We start from the raw sequence: 15,310 nt of genomic DNA, 5'->3' as shown, positions 1-15,310 counted from the left end.
ATAAAAATCGGATGAGTAAAATCAAAGAGATGCTTAACTTATTTTATAAAAAGAAATTATATTAAATAAATGAACGATATATACAATGACATCAAATAAATGAAAGATAAATAAAATTACAGTACCCGTTAGATTTTGGCATGGTTGGATTTTGGCAAAAAAAACACAAACCATTCGTTTTTGGAAATTTCGATTTTGGCACCGTGCTAAAATTAACGAATTTTGAAAATAATGTATTTTTTTTTCTTTGTGATTAATAAAAGATTAATTATGAATAACGTCTATTTCATAGATATGTCTGACGGTGGTCCAAAATCAACGAAATTCAAAATCGGACGTACAACAATCCTTTCCAAACTTCTATAAAACTTGAAATGTTAGTTAGGATGAAGAGATAAAAAAGTAAAACGATGAACTAACGGAACATACAACTACTAAAGATTTTTATTTTGACCTTTACAAAACAGTTTTTTTCAAACAACCTTCTTTTTAGGAAACGTTTTTCAGTTTCGGATTATAAACTCAATGACTATACATTTTTTTCTTTATTGCACATTCATATTGTTCACCACACTCAAATCGTCTAATTATTTTCACAACTTTATAGGAAAATATACTTTAGTAGAAACAATCATTTAACCCATTCCTTCTCAAAAGGTATATATCGTTATTTTGAGATCCAATAATACGTTTTTTATAAAAGTGGTAGAACAAAAAATGTTTCAGTTCGAATCCATTACATTTTTTTAATCTATAGTTTTTTAATTGACTCAAGAATACAAGTCGGTAAGGATTATGAGCGCACAGAGAAGTTTAAACAAGTACTGACCATTTAACGGTAGATTGACAAACATGAGACGGACCGAAAAGTTGTGGATCACCTGTGCTAAAATGGGAAGGAGAGGGTTAAACCGGTTATATTATGACAAGATACTGCTGTATGGCGTTATGTTATAGCCACTTCTAATGCGAAGTTGGTAACTTCAGTTTCATCTCAGCTGCCGCATCTCTACGCACAACTTCACAGCTCAACGTGAGGTTTTTTTTTGGCATGGTCCTCCTTAATGAAATCGGCTCCCTTTTCGCCGATCATGATGGTTGGTGCATTGGTGTTACCACTGACAATGTTTGGCATGATGCTTGCATCAACCACTCTTAGTCCTTCAACGCCACGTAGCTTCAGTCTCGAATCCAATACGGCACTGGGATCGCTATCGGGACCCATCTTGGCCGTTCCCACCGGGTGGTAGATCGTGGTGGACATGTATCGCATGTAACACTCCCAGTAGCTGTCAGATTCGAATTCCAACATGTCGCATTCCGGAATATTTAGACGAAACTCTTCAATCTCGTGTTGCTTGAAGTTTTCAGTTTTGAGCATTTTACGGAAGAAACGGATTCCTCTAATCAGAGTTGCCACATCCCGGTGGTCATACAGGTAATTGGCATCGATGATTGGTGCGTCATATGGATTTGAACTTCTCAGTTTAACGCTGCCCGAGGACTTGGGATTCAGCAGGGTGACGAAAACTTGCAGAACTTCAGCCTCTTTGTTCAATTCTAAGAGTTGTGCTGCAATATAGTCTTCTAAACCGAATTTTTCTTGAATCGATGCATAGTCAGCCATTTTCGCCTTGAAAACGAAATGATGGTACTGAATGTCAGGAAATCTTGCTGCTGGGTTATGTGTGTTAACAAATGCGATGAGATCCGTAGACGCAATTGATCCAAGAGGTCCCATTCCGTAACGGAAGTAGGAATAGATGTTGTCCATCAGTTCATCAAAATTGACTGTTATGGGACGAGATTTATGCATAGATAACATTAGGGGTACGACTATATGATCTTGGAGATTTTGACCCACATGTGGGGAATCGTGCAACACAGGAATATTGAATTTATTCAATTCTTCTTGAGGTCCAATTCCAGATAACTTCAAAACTTGAGGAGAATTGATAGCTCCGGCGGAAAGGACGACTTCATTTTTTACTTTTGCTACAATATCTTTGTTTTCTCCTATGTCGAAAGAGACACCGGTTGCAATTCCATTTTCAATGTTGATTTTAGTGACGTGAGCATGTTTAATGATATGCAGGTTCGTCCTGTCTTTCGCGGGATTCAGGAAGGCTTTCGCAGTGCTGTATCTTTTTCCATCCTTTACCGTACCCTGTGCAACGCAATATCCTATGAATTCGTCACTGTTTACATCCATAATTTCAATGTGTCCAAGTTCAGCGGCTGCCTCCGTAATAACCATTTTAGTCATATCATTGGACATGAACGTATTCACCTTCAGTGGTCCATCGGTTCCATGGAAGGCACCCTTTTCCTGTTGAATATGATACGCTTCGTTACCTTCGGACTTTTTGAAATATTCCAAAACATTCTTCCAGTTCCATGTCGGATTTCCTAACTCTTCCCAGCGATCATAATCCCGGCTATTACCACGCACGTAGAGCATTGCATTGTTACTGCTGCATCCTCCCAGCATTTTTCCGCGTGGCCAATAGCTTCCCTTTTTATAACCTTTGCTAGCGGATGGACTTTTTTCGGCGTAGTAATTCCACACGTGACTACTATTAGACAAGTGCATCAATAGCAACGGAATCTGTAGTGAAAAAATGGTAGATTATTGGTTGATCAGAATGTCAAAGGAAAATCTGTATGTTACCTTTAGAAAACATGGTGATGAATGACTGATTAGTAGATGATACTGATGGGATGAACTAAATGAAACATTGGTTAAATTATGATGGAACCAGTATATTTCTCAAAAATAACAACGTAAACATTTTAAACTAACAAAAACATGCTTTACAATTCTGTATGAACATCGGACTTTTCTTTCCAGTCTTCTTTAATCATATCGGATGCCTTCTCTGCTATCATCATTATCGGGGCGTTGGTATTTCCAGACACAATCGATGGCAGAACGCTACCGTCCACTACTCGAAGACCGGTAACTTTTTTAACTTTCAGCCTGGAATCTACCACTGCCGAGGAATCTTCATCGGGGCCCATTTTAGCTGTTCCCACTGGGTGATAAAGAGTCATAGTAACGTGACGACTATAGCAATGCCAATATTCATCCGAATCGAATTCCAGCTCATCACAGCCTGGAATATCCAACCGACTGATCTCTGCTTGGTTATTTTTAAATACTTTCGTATCAGCTAAGCGTTGTACAACCCGAATAGCTCGAACAACCGTTTCAATGTCTTCGTTGTCTTCGAAATAGTTGGGAACAATTTTAGGTGGCGTGTACGGATTGCAATCCTGTGAGGTGATTTTCACGGTTCCTTTTGATTTTGGATTCAATAAAGTAACGAAAACTGACAGGACATCCGTTTCGAGTGTAAATTCATTGAGTGATTGAATAATATTATTATCAAACCCAATCTTACTAGCAAATAGTAACGAGTTATTTGCACCCTTTTTGAATATGAAAAAGTGCAACTGGGCATCCGGGTACTGGTCGGTGAAGTTGACCGTATTTATAAAACCCATCGCCGATGTAACGTCATGGGACGCCAAAAACCCATCTCTGTACAGAAGATATTGATTGTAGCTATTGGTTAGATCTAGTAAAGTATGAGCTTGAGCAGTAGATTTGTTGATTCTATAATACAGTGGTACGACTACATGATCCTGCAAGTTTTCACCAACCGGCAAATCCGCTGCTATATTAACTCCTACCGATTGTAACAACGGCTTGGGTCCTATACCTGATAACATTAAAATTTGTGGAGTATTTATTGAGCCGGCTGAGATGATTACTTCCTTACGAGCTTTCGCCGCCCTTAGATGCTCGTCATCAATGAAAAAGTTCACCCAACGAAATACTCCTTTCTTGTCCTGCTCTACGTTGACAACCCGCGTATTCTTCATAATGTGTAAATTTTGCCTATCTTTAATGGGATTTAGAAATGCCTTAGCTGGGCTGCATCGAGTTCCATTGACAACTGTTCCCTGAACACGACCAAAACCAACGTACTCATCACCATTGATATCGTTTAGGTGTTTGTATCCTAGTTCTTTGGCGGCTTCAAATATATCACCAATTAGTGGGCTATTTGTCGGGAAATATTCTATGTTTAATGAACCGTCTTTGCCATGAAGTTTACCACCATTTGATTCAGCAACGTTGGGATTTCTGTTGTTCTCCGATTTCATGAAATATGGTAAAACGTCGTCATAACCCCATCCTGGATTACCGGATTCCTTCCAGCGGTCGTAATCCCTCCGGTTGCCACGAACGTACAACATTGCGTTGATTGCTCCACTTCCGCCAAGCAACCTACCACGTGGCCAGAAGCTTCCCTTTGGAATGCTCTTGGCGTACTTGTCCGAAGGTTCCGCGAAGAACGACCAATCGTATTCCGTCCGTTGCAGAGTGAAAAACATGTTCGGTATCTAGAAAGCAAAGGGTTACATATATATATATCGAATCCCCTTTCTACCGGTTTGTAGGATAAAAACACGTAGAATCCCAAACGACCAAGATAAGTGATTTTATTTTAGCTGCTAAACATAAGCCTAGGGACATAACAACAGTTTCGAAAACGTAGTCTACAACTAGGTATCATCTATTACATGAGATCATACGAAACTTAAGTACAAAATCGTAAATTTATTTCTATAATCACACAATGAGTCTGTGACGTGGTGGTTATGAAAAGTGATAGTTATAATCATCATTTGTTTAGTTTTATTCATAATTACTGCGAGTTAACATTGTCAGAGATAAGAATTTTTAATCATATCTGCACCCTTTTCTGCGATCATAATAGTAGGAGCATTGATATTACCACTAGTTACGGTTGGCATTATGCTGGCATCTACAACTCGCAATCGCTCAATCCCATAAACCCTCAGCTGGGAATCGACCACTGCTCCTGCATCACTCCAAGGACCCATTTTAACCGTACCACTTGCATGGTAGATAGTAGTACTCATATGCCGTATATAACATTCCCAGAAATTATCTGAGTCGTACTCCAAAGCGTCACATTCTGGAATATCAATTCTCAGCAGATTTGGTCGATACCTTCGTAACGTTTTCGTGTTGAATAAGGTCTGTTGCATTCGAATGCCCTTGCGGATCACATCCAAGTCATTCAGATTGCTGAAATATCCCGTAACAATCGATGGATGATGGTATGGATTAGCTGATCTAATCCGCAGGCGTCCACGAGACTTTGGATCGATACCAATAACCCAAACAATGCCCACATCTTGTTCTTGTACATGTTTTCTAATTGAACTCAGCACCTTCTCGTTGTAGCCCATTCCAGTGTAAATATCCACCGAGTTAGCATCTCCTTTTGGAAGTAATAAGTTTACAAATTGCACATCAGGGAATTTTTCATCACCGTTCTTTGTATTAGCGAATCCCATGTAATCTGAAAATCTGTTGAGATCTATGTACGTGCTTCTATTGCGTAGAGTGAAGTCAAAAAGGTTAATCATCACTCGTTGTCTAATTTCAGTAAGATTGGTAATCGATTTCCCAATCCCAAAAAATACCGGTACAAGCACATGATCTTGTAGATTTCCTCCAACGTCTAACTCCGCTCGCACTGGTATGCCGAACGGCTCTAAACTTTCTGGCCTTCCTATACCAGATAACATCAATAGTTGAGGGGTATTTATAGCTCCCGCTGACAAGATAACTTCCTTCGAAGCGATCGCCCTTAACGAATATTGGTTATCTACTATCATGTTTATCCCTCGAACAATGTTTTCACTACCATAGTGAAGTGATACCACAAACGCGTTTTTAATTATGTGTAAGTTTTTACGATCTTGAATAGAATTAAGAAATGCCTTTGCTGTACTCGCTCGCGTTGTGCCTTTAGCGGTCAGCTGCAGTCTACCGTATCCGATGTGCTCCTCTCCGTTTAAATCTATCAGCTGCTTGTAACCCGCTTCAGTCGTTGCTTGTTTTAGTATTTCATTATACTCATTCGTATCACCGTAAAACTCTACGCTCAAATATCCACCTACACCATGATATTTTCCTCCGTAACTTCTAACAACCTCAGGTGCACTGTTATCTTCAGATTTGATAAAGTACTTCAGGATGTCATTCCATCTCCATCCAGGATTTCCCAAACGTTCCCACTCGTCATAGTCGTCCTGGTTGCCACGAACGTACATCATTCCATTGATTGCACTGGATCCACCTAGCATTTTCCCTCTCGGCCAATATGTCCCGTTTACCATACTGAGACTCGAATCATTTGCACGCTCCGTAGTGTACTCCCAGTCAACTCGTGTCCGAATCATGGTGGGCTGCAATCCGACAATCTACAACGATTCCTGTGCCGTTAATGGAGCTTCCCTTCGAATCTTTACCACTACCAAGTGCAATTTAAGCATCGATATGCAACGTTTCAGTGATGAAGCGTCTTACCAACGGAGATTGAGTGCTTGTGAAAACTGATTTATATTGATCTAGATGTTGTGAACTTGTCGAAAGTAATTGAAAATCTATCGTCAAAGGGTGTTGAATGCTCCCCCAAACACTACCTCTACCGCGTGCAGATGCGTATCTGTGCAAACATAATATCATCCTTACATACTATGGTCTTCTTTTAGCAGATCGGCACCTTTCTCACCAATCATTATCGTTGGAGCCATCAAGCCACCACTCACTATCTGAGGCATGACACTTGCATCGATAATTCGCAAGTTGCCGATATGTCTTACTTTCAATTGTGGAGTCACCACCGCTTCCGGATCGTCATCTGGTCCCATTTTGGCCGTCCCCGCCGGGTGGTACATACTGGTGGACATGTGTCGTATATAACACTCCCAGTACTCGTCTGTATCGTACTGAATAAACGCACAAGCCGGAATATTCAATTGGTGCAGCTGAGCTTCGTTTTTGCGAAAAGTAGCTGTCGTGAGCATCTGTTGGTGGATTCTGATAGCCCGGATGATAGTTTTTAAATCATCATATTGGCTAAAGTACGCTGGTTTTATGATGGGATCGCTGTATGGATCCCCGTCGGCGAGTTTAATTGTACCCTTTGATTTGGGATTGAGAACACCGATCAGCGCCAATACCACATCGGCTTTCTGTTCTGCTCGGTGTATGGATTCCACAATCTCCCAGTCGTATCCCATTTTTTGCATCACAGAATAGGAAGTTATTCCGCCTTTCTTGAACAATCGATAACCTACTTGAACATCCGGGTATGGCTCGGTTGCGTTTACAGTATTTACGTTAAGCGTCAAACTGGACATGTCATGGTTGGTTAGCGGTTGGCTGTTGTTTTTAAGGACATAGTCGAATATATTAAGCACTTTTTCCAACGTAAGGTTTATGATTGTTTGGGATGATTTATTGAACTTGTAAAAAAGCGGAATGGCCACATGATCTTGCAAGTTGTATCCTACATTTAAGTCCGCTCGCTGCAATATTCTCAAAGGGGCAAGATCTGTCTGACGACCAATTCCGGAAAGCATCAACAATTTTGCAGTGTTTATAACGCCTGTTGATAGGATTACTTCTCTTTTAGCTATGGCTCGCAAGCTATGCATGTTTCTTAGGATTAAATTAACCCCTTGTGCAACGTTTTCTTTTGAGAATGAAATTGAGGTGACGAAAGCGTGTTTTATTATGTGCAAATTTGTACGGTGCTTGACGGGATTCAGAAATGCTTTCGCTGGACTGCAACGAGTTCCATTTTCTATCATGAACTGAGCCCTTCCAATTCCTACATTCCGATTGCCATTCAATTCTTTCAACTCAACAAATCCTACTTCTTTGGCTGCCATCTGTAACACCGTATTAATTGGATCCTTTATATCATAGTTATCTACACTCAAATAACCCCCTGTGTTATGAAGTTTACTTTTCCGCATAACTTTGCTATTCTCAGACTTCTTAAAGTATTTCAACACATTATCCCAACCCCATCCAACGTTGCCCTGTTGCTCCCAACGATCATAGTCCCGTCTGTTTCCACGTTCATACTTCATCGCGCCAATCGTTCCTGATCCGCCAAGGGCAAGACCTCTAGGCCAACTGACTCCATTAACACTACTAATACTATGCCTTCGGGAACGCATTGCCTTATACTCCCAATCAATGTTCGTACGCTGTAGCTCGTAGATCATTTCTACAAACTAGAGAAAAAAACCTAAATGTTAATGATGTACTTCGATCTTTTTATTAGCTTCGCAACTACCAAGTGCTCCCGTGCAGTTTTGCATTTTCTATGCCATGGTAAATGGAACATAATAACAACATTGTGTAAAAATATTTATTGTGCTCATAACTACCTAACACAAACACTGATATATTACAATAACAAAACATCTCTACAATTCATCTTTTGCCACTTGCGTAGGCTCGATTGCCAATCCATGATCTTCTTTTATCATATCCGCTACTTTTTCACCGATCATCATTGCCGGAGCGTTGGTGTTTCCGCTTATGATGGCAGGCATTATGCTAGTATCCGCGACACGAAGCCCCTGAACGCCACGCACTCTAAGCCTTGGATCGACGACGGCATCCCTGTCCGAGTCTGGTCCCATCTTGGCCGTTCCAGCTGGATGATACAGCGTGGTAGCCATATGTCGAATATAGCATTCCCAATACTGATCCGTATCGTAAGCAGTGTTGGCGCAGCCTGGTAGATCTACCTTAACCAGTTCCGGCTCTGCACTAGTAAGGGCAGAAGAACCCATAATTTTCTGCTGGATTCGGATTCCACCGATCATGGACTTGATGTCGTCCATGTGGTAAAGATATCCAGCATCTATGTACGGTTTATCAAGTGGATTTGTCGATCGTAGTTTCAGTTTCCCCCAGGATTTTGGATTTAGCAAAACAACATAAATCCCAATCAAATCAGCTTGTTCTTCTGCATCTACCAAAGAATTCACAACCGATTCTTCGTATCCAATCAGCGAAATGATCTGTTTTGTACGTCCCGACAGTTTCCGTCCCATGAAGTAGTGGTATTGAATGTCCGGGAAAGGGTCGGTGGCGTTCACTGTGTTAACAAATCCGGTTAGCCCAGAGAGCCCATGGTTGGACAATGGTCCAGTCCTTTTTGTCAAAAACTCCAGAAGGTGATCGACCAACTCTATTTTCATATCGAGTTCAGGAGTGGTAGATGCGTGTACCTTGTAATAAATGGGGACCACGTTGTGATCTTGAAGATTTTTACCGACACTCAAGTTTGATATTGTTGTGATATTCAGTTTCCGTAAGTCTTTTTCACGACCAATACCGGATAACTGCATGAGCTGAGGTGTATTCACTGCACCACCTGATAAGACCACTTCCTTTCTGACATTAACTTGAAGCTCATCCTTTTCATTCAATAGGAATTTTACTCCACTGACACTCTTATCGGGATTAAATAGTACTTGAGTGACATGTGCATGTTTTATGATATGTAAATTTGGGCGATCCTTCACAGATGATAAGAAAGCTTTCGCTGGACTGCAACGGGTTCCATTTACGATAGTGCCCTGCAGTCGGTTGAATCCAATATGGGTTTCAGCATTCATATCTACCACCTCAGGAAAACCAATCTCGTTGGCACCCTTAATCATTTGATCAACCAAAGGATTGTCGGTATTGAATGATGTGACTGTGAGGTATCCTCCCTTTCCATGGAACCTTCCGCCATTTGAATCCGCGATCAAGGGGCTCACATTGTCTTCGGACTTTTTAAAGTATTCCAGCACATTACTCCAACCCCATCCCACATTGCCCATCTGTTCCCACTGGTCGTAATCTCGTCTGTTGCCTCTGATGTAGACCATAACGTTGATTGCACCTGAACCCCCAAGCAGCTTTCCTCGCGGCCAGAAGCAACCATTCGGCATGCTCTTGCAAGCTCGTTTCGATCTTTCTGTCACGTATGCCCAATCACAGGTAGAATTTTGTAGATGGAAGAAAAGGGGCACCAGCTGAAAAATAGTCATCAACGACGTAAAGGAAACTGTCTAGATGAAGGCAACATTCATCTTAAAATAGCAAAACAAAACAACAAATACACACATAATTTCCCACATGTTGTTGTTAGTTGATGTCTGTTTAGAGCTCGGAATGTGATAAATCTATATGAAGCCAATCAGTTTTGATGAGATCAGCGCCCTTCTCCCCTATCATGATAGATGGAGCGTTTGTATTGCCACTAATAATGTTGGGCATGATGCTGGCATCAATCACTCGTAAACCTTTGGTACCCCGTACTCTAAGTTGTGGATCTACTACGGCTCGCTGATCTCTGGTTGGTCCCATACGGGCTGTCCCTACGGGATGATAAATGGTGGTCGAGAAGAAGCTCACGTAGCACTTAAGATATTCGTCTGAATCTATTGGGTTATCATCGCACTCTGGAATTTTAAAACGTAGTTCCGTAGCGTTCAGGCTTCTCATAGCTTTTGTGTTCAGAAATTTACGTTGCCATTTTAATCCATCGACTAAAAGCCGGACGTCGTTTGAGTCGTTGAGATAGTTAGGAAATATTTTGACTTTTTCGAACGGATTGGAACTCCTAAGTTCAATGTGACCTACTGATACTGGATTGAGAAGTGTAATCCAAACTACCGCAATGTCACTCTTTTTGCTGACTTTGGTTATAGTTTTATGGATATCTTTTTCGTAGCTCATTAATTTGAGAAACTGAGGCATGCGATAGCTATCACCTTTTCTGAAAAACAGGTAGTGATACTGAAGATTGGGGTATTTGCTTCCAATGGTTTCCGTGTTCAGGAAAAGAGTAATATGAGTTCCGCCATTTCCGGCAAAAAGTCCTGACTGCGACAAAAGGTATTGAAGATAGTCTTTGATCACATCATCTTCCTCGTTTCCAGGTTCCAATGCAATAAAATACGCAACGATTACATGATCTTGTAGATTTTTACCGACAGGCAGATCAACTAGCGTTTCTATTCCATGCATATTCAAATGAATGTTGGGTCCCAGACCAGACAGCATCAAGATTTGTGGTGTATTAATTGCTCCTGCTGATAATATAATTTCCTTTTTTGCTTTCACTTCCATAAGCTTATTATTCTGAAGTCTGAACTGTATTCCAGTTGCGGAGAAATTTTCGAGGATGACTTTCATGACCTGAGCATTCCTTATCAAATGTAGATTAGGGCGAACCACTGAACTCAGGAAGACCTTTGCAGCACTTTGTCTCCTACCTTTGTACACGGTTCCTTGCAGCTCTACCATTCCAATGAACTTATTGCCATTGATATCCTTTAGCTTCGCATATCCTAATTCCACAGCAGCGTCAATGAACGTTTCCATCAGCGGATTTCCCCTACTAAATTTTCCGACTTTCAATTCACCATCCAACGAATGAAAAGAACTGTTTCCGAAAAGTTCGTTTCTTTCGGATTTTCTAAAGTATTCCAAAACCTCCTGCCAGCTCCAACCTTCGCAACCACTTTCAGCCCAGCTGTTGTAATCTCGTTCATTACCCCGGACGTACAGCATAAAATTCATTGCACTACAACCACCCAGCATTTTAGCTCTCGGCCAATAACTGCCACGGGGCATTGCCCTGCTCGCTTTTTCGGATACTTCCGCGTAATACTCCCAATCACTAGATGTGTTCTGAATGTGCAGAAATAGCCCAGGAACCTATTCAAATGAGTGTTCGAATTCCACCACCGTATGACGAAATTAAGTTAGTAATGATAGCCATGAAAAATATGGAAATGTTAGTTCATTGAAATGCATTCTTTAGTGCTATGGAGCAAATCGAGTCGAGCAAATTTTACCTCGGATTCTATCGGTGGGTCCCCTCCTGCTTCCAATAGCAGAATCTTCCAGTCTGGATTTTCCGACAATCGATTAGCCACAACGGAACCAGCCGAACCTGCACCCACTACAATGAAATCGTACTCCTGGAGACCTTCGTTGAGAGCTGTTGGACCGTAATCCTTGGGCCACATATCCGGTGGTGAAATGCTACACTGTGCTGCCATAATCGTTTGGAGCAGCATAGCGAAAAGTTGGTTTGCCGGTCCAAGGCTTTGCGTCGCGCACTGACTATTGAGCAGTGCCTCCATGCTGACGATCGGAAGAACTCAGCTCTGCAAGGTATCTGCAATGAAACAAGTGATTGAAACAGTTATTCCTCGATTGATGTCTGGAGTAAAATATCCGCACTAAAGGTTGTGCACCTCGATCGAGTTTCGCTTCAGCTCTGGAAGACTGGGCTGATTTGAGCGAAAATTTATAGAATTTTACCCGTATCTGTAGTTGGTGCTGTTTACCTTCTGATAGCAATAACCTTTAACAGTGTGTATCATCAAACGGAAGAGTGTTAGTCATTTGTGTTATTATTAGCGAGCGAATATTCATAAGGTTTTTGTTTTGTTTGGAGCCGGTTCCACAAATGTAAGGGAGAACAGCCCATGATGCACCCATGGGGTAAAATGCCCACTTATAGAAAAACAACGATAACTTTTCCTCAGATGCATTTTCCGAGTAACGGATTGTGTTTGTTTTCAACTGGAGGTTTCACAAATATTTCCTATAAAATCATTTATTGACTGATTCCTTTAAAAATTTGCATTTTGTGCAAAACATAACACAGTTGTTAAAATCATCGACAGCAAATTAAGCTTTTAACTGCATATATCGCAAAAGAATTAAACGAATTCACTTTTCGTATATATTTTAGATGTTTTACTTCATGAATCATAGTTTAACATGCTATTGAGACCTTATTTCTGATCTGATGTAACATAAAGGAATAATCATTTGAAATACCTAATGCCTTTGCATTCTCTACTTGCAGGGGTTATGGTTGGTCTATCATGCGGTGCATTTTACCCCAATGTTGTGGTGCGTTTTGGCCATTGGTGTCGTGCGTCTTGTCCCAATGTTGTGGTGCATATTGCACCATGAATCAGGCGTTTTGCCTAGCTATCATTTTGGAACCGATTTATAAAATACCTTGAATATCATGAAATATCATCTTTTTGTAGTTCGAAATTACTCGATCTTCGTAGAAAACATGGTAACGCCAGCAATTGACGATTTTGCTCAAACGGTGCGTTTTTCACCATCCTACCGTATTGCTTGTTAGTTGAATGCAAGACGTTGCGCACTTCGGAAGTCACTTGTGTGAGTGGTTTGTTTGTTTTGGACCAATGCAACGCAGTCAGAGTAGCTACTTATCAAATCAGTTGAATGAATCTATGCATTTCACGAATGCTATTTACACCGGAAGCCGACACTATTACGGCAAGTTTGCAATTCTAATGTCAACAAATGTCAGTAGATAATTGGCTCGTATATAATAAGGCACGTTTAGCATGTTGGATAATTCCAAGAACTTATGTAAAACTAATCCGGTCCTATTAATATCCTGTCCTAAAAGATCATAAATTATTGTTTTTATTATTAATTTATTAACTTATTATTAAATGCGTTGTTTAGACGTAAATTTTGTTCCGCTAATTGATTTTTATTTGGAGGATGTTAGACATAAAATGAAATTAATATTTGCATCTGCCTTATTTTCTTTATTAAGAGTTGTGAATAAAACTATTATTATTATTGAATATCTCCTCGTATTTCCTGACCGAAATCCGAGCAAAATTGAGTACTTTATCTAACTGCTCCTATACTATCACCTTAGCTTGGGTCCCATCTCATTGCTCAATTCCGGGTAATGAGAAAGCGGACTCGCTAGCTAAGGTGGGCGCTATGGAAGGCGATATTTTTGATCGACAAATCGCCTTTGCGGAATTTTTTTCAATTACCCGTCAGCACGTCCTCACCAACTGGCAACAAAAATGGAATGAGAGTGATCTGGGAAGATGGTTACATTCTATTCTCCCACAGGTGTCGAACAAGCCATGGTTCAAAGGATTGGACATGAGCCGTGACTTTATACGTGTCATATCAAGGGTCATGTCCAATCACTACTCGTTAGACTCGCATTTCTTCCGAATCGGGCTCGCAGGCAGCAATTTGTGCGCTTGTGGTAGTGGCTATCACGATATCGACCACGTGCTTTGGTCATGCACCCTACATTGTGTTGCTAGATCCGAGTTATCCGCATCCCTCAGGGCCCGAGGAAAACAACCTATGCGGCCCGTTAGAGACATCTTGGCGAGCCGAGATCTCGAATATTTTAATTTAATTTATGTGTTTTTAAAACGGATCGATCTGAGGATTTAGTAGTTAGTGTCATCTTGTGTTCCCCCAAGTTGTTAGCTGCCCATCGGTGTACCCCCATGTTTGTCTTTTTCGTCAGTTGGTCGCTTAGTTCGAGATAAAAAGCACATTGCTCTCCAAACCTTGTGTTCTCAATCCCTACCCTGCCATCCATTTGTTACAATTTGTTACCCCTAACCTCGAGATAGCCGCGAGTAATCGGCCCCCGCTTTACTAACGTTAGTTTTAAGAAATTTTGTCATCCAAACAATGAATATCGGCTCCGCAAAGCTACGGCAAATGAGCCTAGAAAAATAAACGCATTTAAAAAAAAAAAAATTATTGAATAAAACTATTTCGTATAATATACGTTTATTCCGAAATTTTAGTTTAAATATCTATGCTACAAAATCTAAAACTAGAATCAATTCCAGATCAGTTATAACCTTGTTTCATCAAAATCGGTCATGAAATGACGAATTGGGAGAAATATCTCATTTTTAGGCGACAGAGCTTGGGTATTCGTGACAGTTAAATTTATTGTCTAACTGTCAGATCTGCCGAAACGCATCACCAACAGATGAAATGTGCGTCGGCCGTTTTTTTTTATTCTTCGTATGTTAAAAAACATTGCTATATCTCAGCGATTTTCTAAATTTTAAATGCTCCGCAGAGTACGGTGCGTCGACTTTTGGAAAAAAATCACAAAGGTCCTTCAAAAAATGAATAATAGGCTGCGTCTTTTAAAAAAATGCCTGCAGCCACCAATTCAATTCATATCCCCAAAATATGAACCAAACATAAATAATGTTATGTAATACAATATACAGTTAATTATATTGTACAGTATATTTATATGTTCTATGTTGTGTGCCATCGCTTATAAAACTACGGTTTTACGTTAAATCTTTTTTGGTGTCTTGAGCGCACTTATCCATTATGACCCGAGAATAAAATGCCCCAAGACACCAAAAAGATTTAATTTTTCTATATTTTTTATATTTTCTTGTTACTCAGCTAACCCTCGAAGTTGCTCGGGAAAATTTGATGCATAAATAATATGCTATGCGAATCATAAAGATATACACTATCTTAAAAAATACCAGGGTCCATTGAAGTGTAATGGAAGTTTACGCATTTACGAGGGTG

At 40.4% G+C, this 15,310-nt stretch overlaps 4 protein-coding genes across 6 annotated transcripts in view; all 4 read right to left on the bottom strand.

Moving 5' to 3' along the window:
- Positions 1 to 463: 463 nt before the first annotated feature.
- LOC135713832 (glucose dehydrogenase [FAD, quinone]-like) overlaps positions 464 to 15,310 on the bottom strand; it is a 31,220-nt gene continuing 16,373 nt past the window's right edge. The window contains exons 2-3 of one of the 3 annotated variants that reach the window (XM_065237069.1): positions 11,770 to 12,095; positions 464 to 2,608 (exon numbers count right to left, since the gene is read on the bottom strand). In XM_065237069.1, the coding sequence (XP_065093141.1) occupies positions 1,022 to 2,608; positions 11,770 to 12,060 (1,878 nt within the window). In that variant the 5' untranslated portion in view covers positions 12,061 to 12,095 and the 3' untranslated portion in view covers positions 464 to 1,021. Of the gene's footprint in view, positions 2,609 to 2,748; positions 4,414 to 8,255; positions 9,940 to 11,769; positions 12,096 to 15,310 lie in introns of those variants that run through there. The other 2 variants (XM_065237068.1, XM_065237067.1) reach the window with 2 other exon arrangements.
- LOC135713835 (glucose dehydrogenase [FAD, quinone]-like) lies at positions 4,425 to 6,294 on the bottom strand. Its single transcript, XM_065237074.1, has one exon. The coding sequence runs from the start codon at positions 6,286 to 6,288 to the stop codon at positions 4,738 to 4,740; it is 1,551 nt and encodes a 516-aa protein (XP_065093146.1). The 5' UTR covers positions 6,289 to 6,294; the 3' UTR covers positions 4,425 to 4,737.
- Positions 6,576 to 8,171, bottom strand: LOC135713836 (glucose dehydrogenase [FAD, quinone]-like). The gene has a single exon (XM_065237075.1). It carries the CDS (start codon positions 8,125 to 8,127, stop codon positions 6,577 to 6,579), a length of 1,551 nt encoding a protein of 516 aa, XP_065093147.1. The 5' UTR covers positions 8,128 to 8,171; the 3' UTR covers position 6,576.
- Positions 9,946 to 11,763, bottom strand: LOC135713837 (glucose dehydrogenase [FAD, quinone]-like). Its single transcript, XM_065237076.1, has one exon. It carries the CDS (start codon positions 11,543 to 11,545, stop codon positions 10,067 to 10,069), a length of 1,479 nt encoding a protein of 492 aa, XP_065093148.1. The 5' UTR covers positions 11,546 to 11,763; the 3' UTR covers positions 9,946 to 10,066.

This window comes from Ochlerotatus camptorhynchus, unplaced genomic scaffold (genome assembly GCF_037179485.1).
Source record: "Ochlerotatus camptorhynchus isolate MF236.1 unplaced genomic scaffold, CSIRO-AGI_Acam_v1.1 ptg000586l, whole genome shotgun sequence".
NCBI lineage: Eukaryota > Metazoa > Arthropoda > Insecta > Diptera > Culicidae > Ochlerotatus > Ochlerotatus camptorhynchus.
The sequence above is the reverse complement of the archived record's forward strand: the minus strand, read 5'-3'. Positions and strand labels throughout refer to the sequence as shown.

Coding starts and splice junctions, on each gene's coding strand:
- LOC135713835 (XM_065237074.1), bottom strand. CDS start 6,288: ATGATTCGGACACGAGTTGACTGGGAGTACACTACGGAGCGTGCAAAT.
- LOC135713836 (XM_065237075.1), bottom strand. CDS start 8,127: ATGATCTACGAGCTACAGCGTACGAACATTGATTGGGAGTATAAGGCA.
- LOC135713837 (XM_065237076.1), bottom strand. CDS start 11,545: ATGCCCCGTGGCAGTTATTGGCCGAGAGCTAAAATGCTGGGTGGTTGT.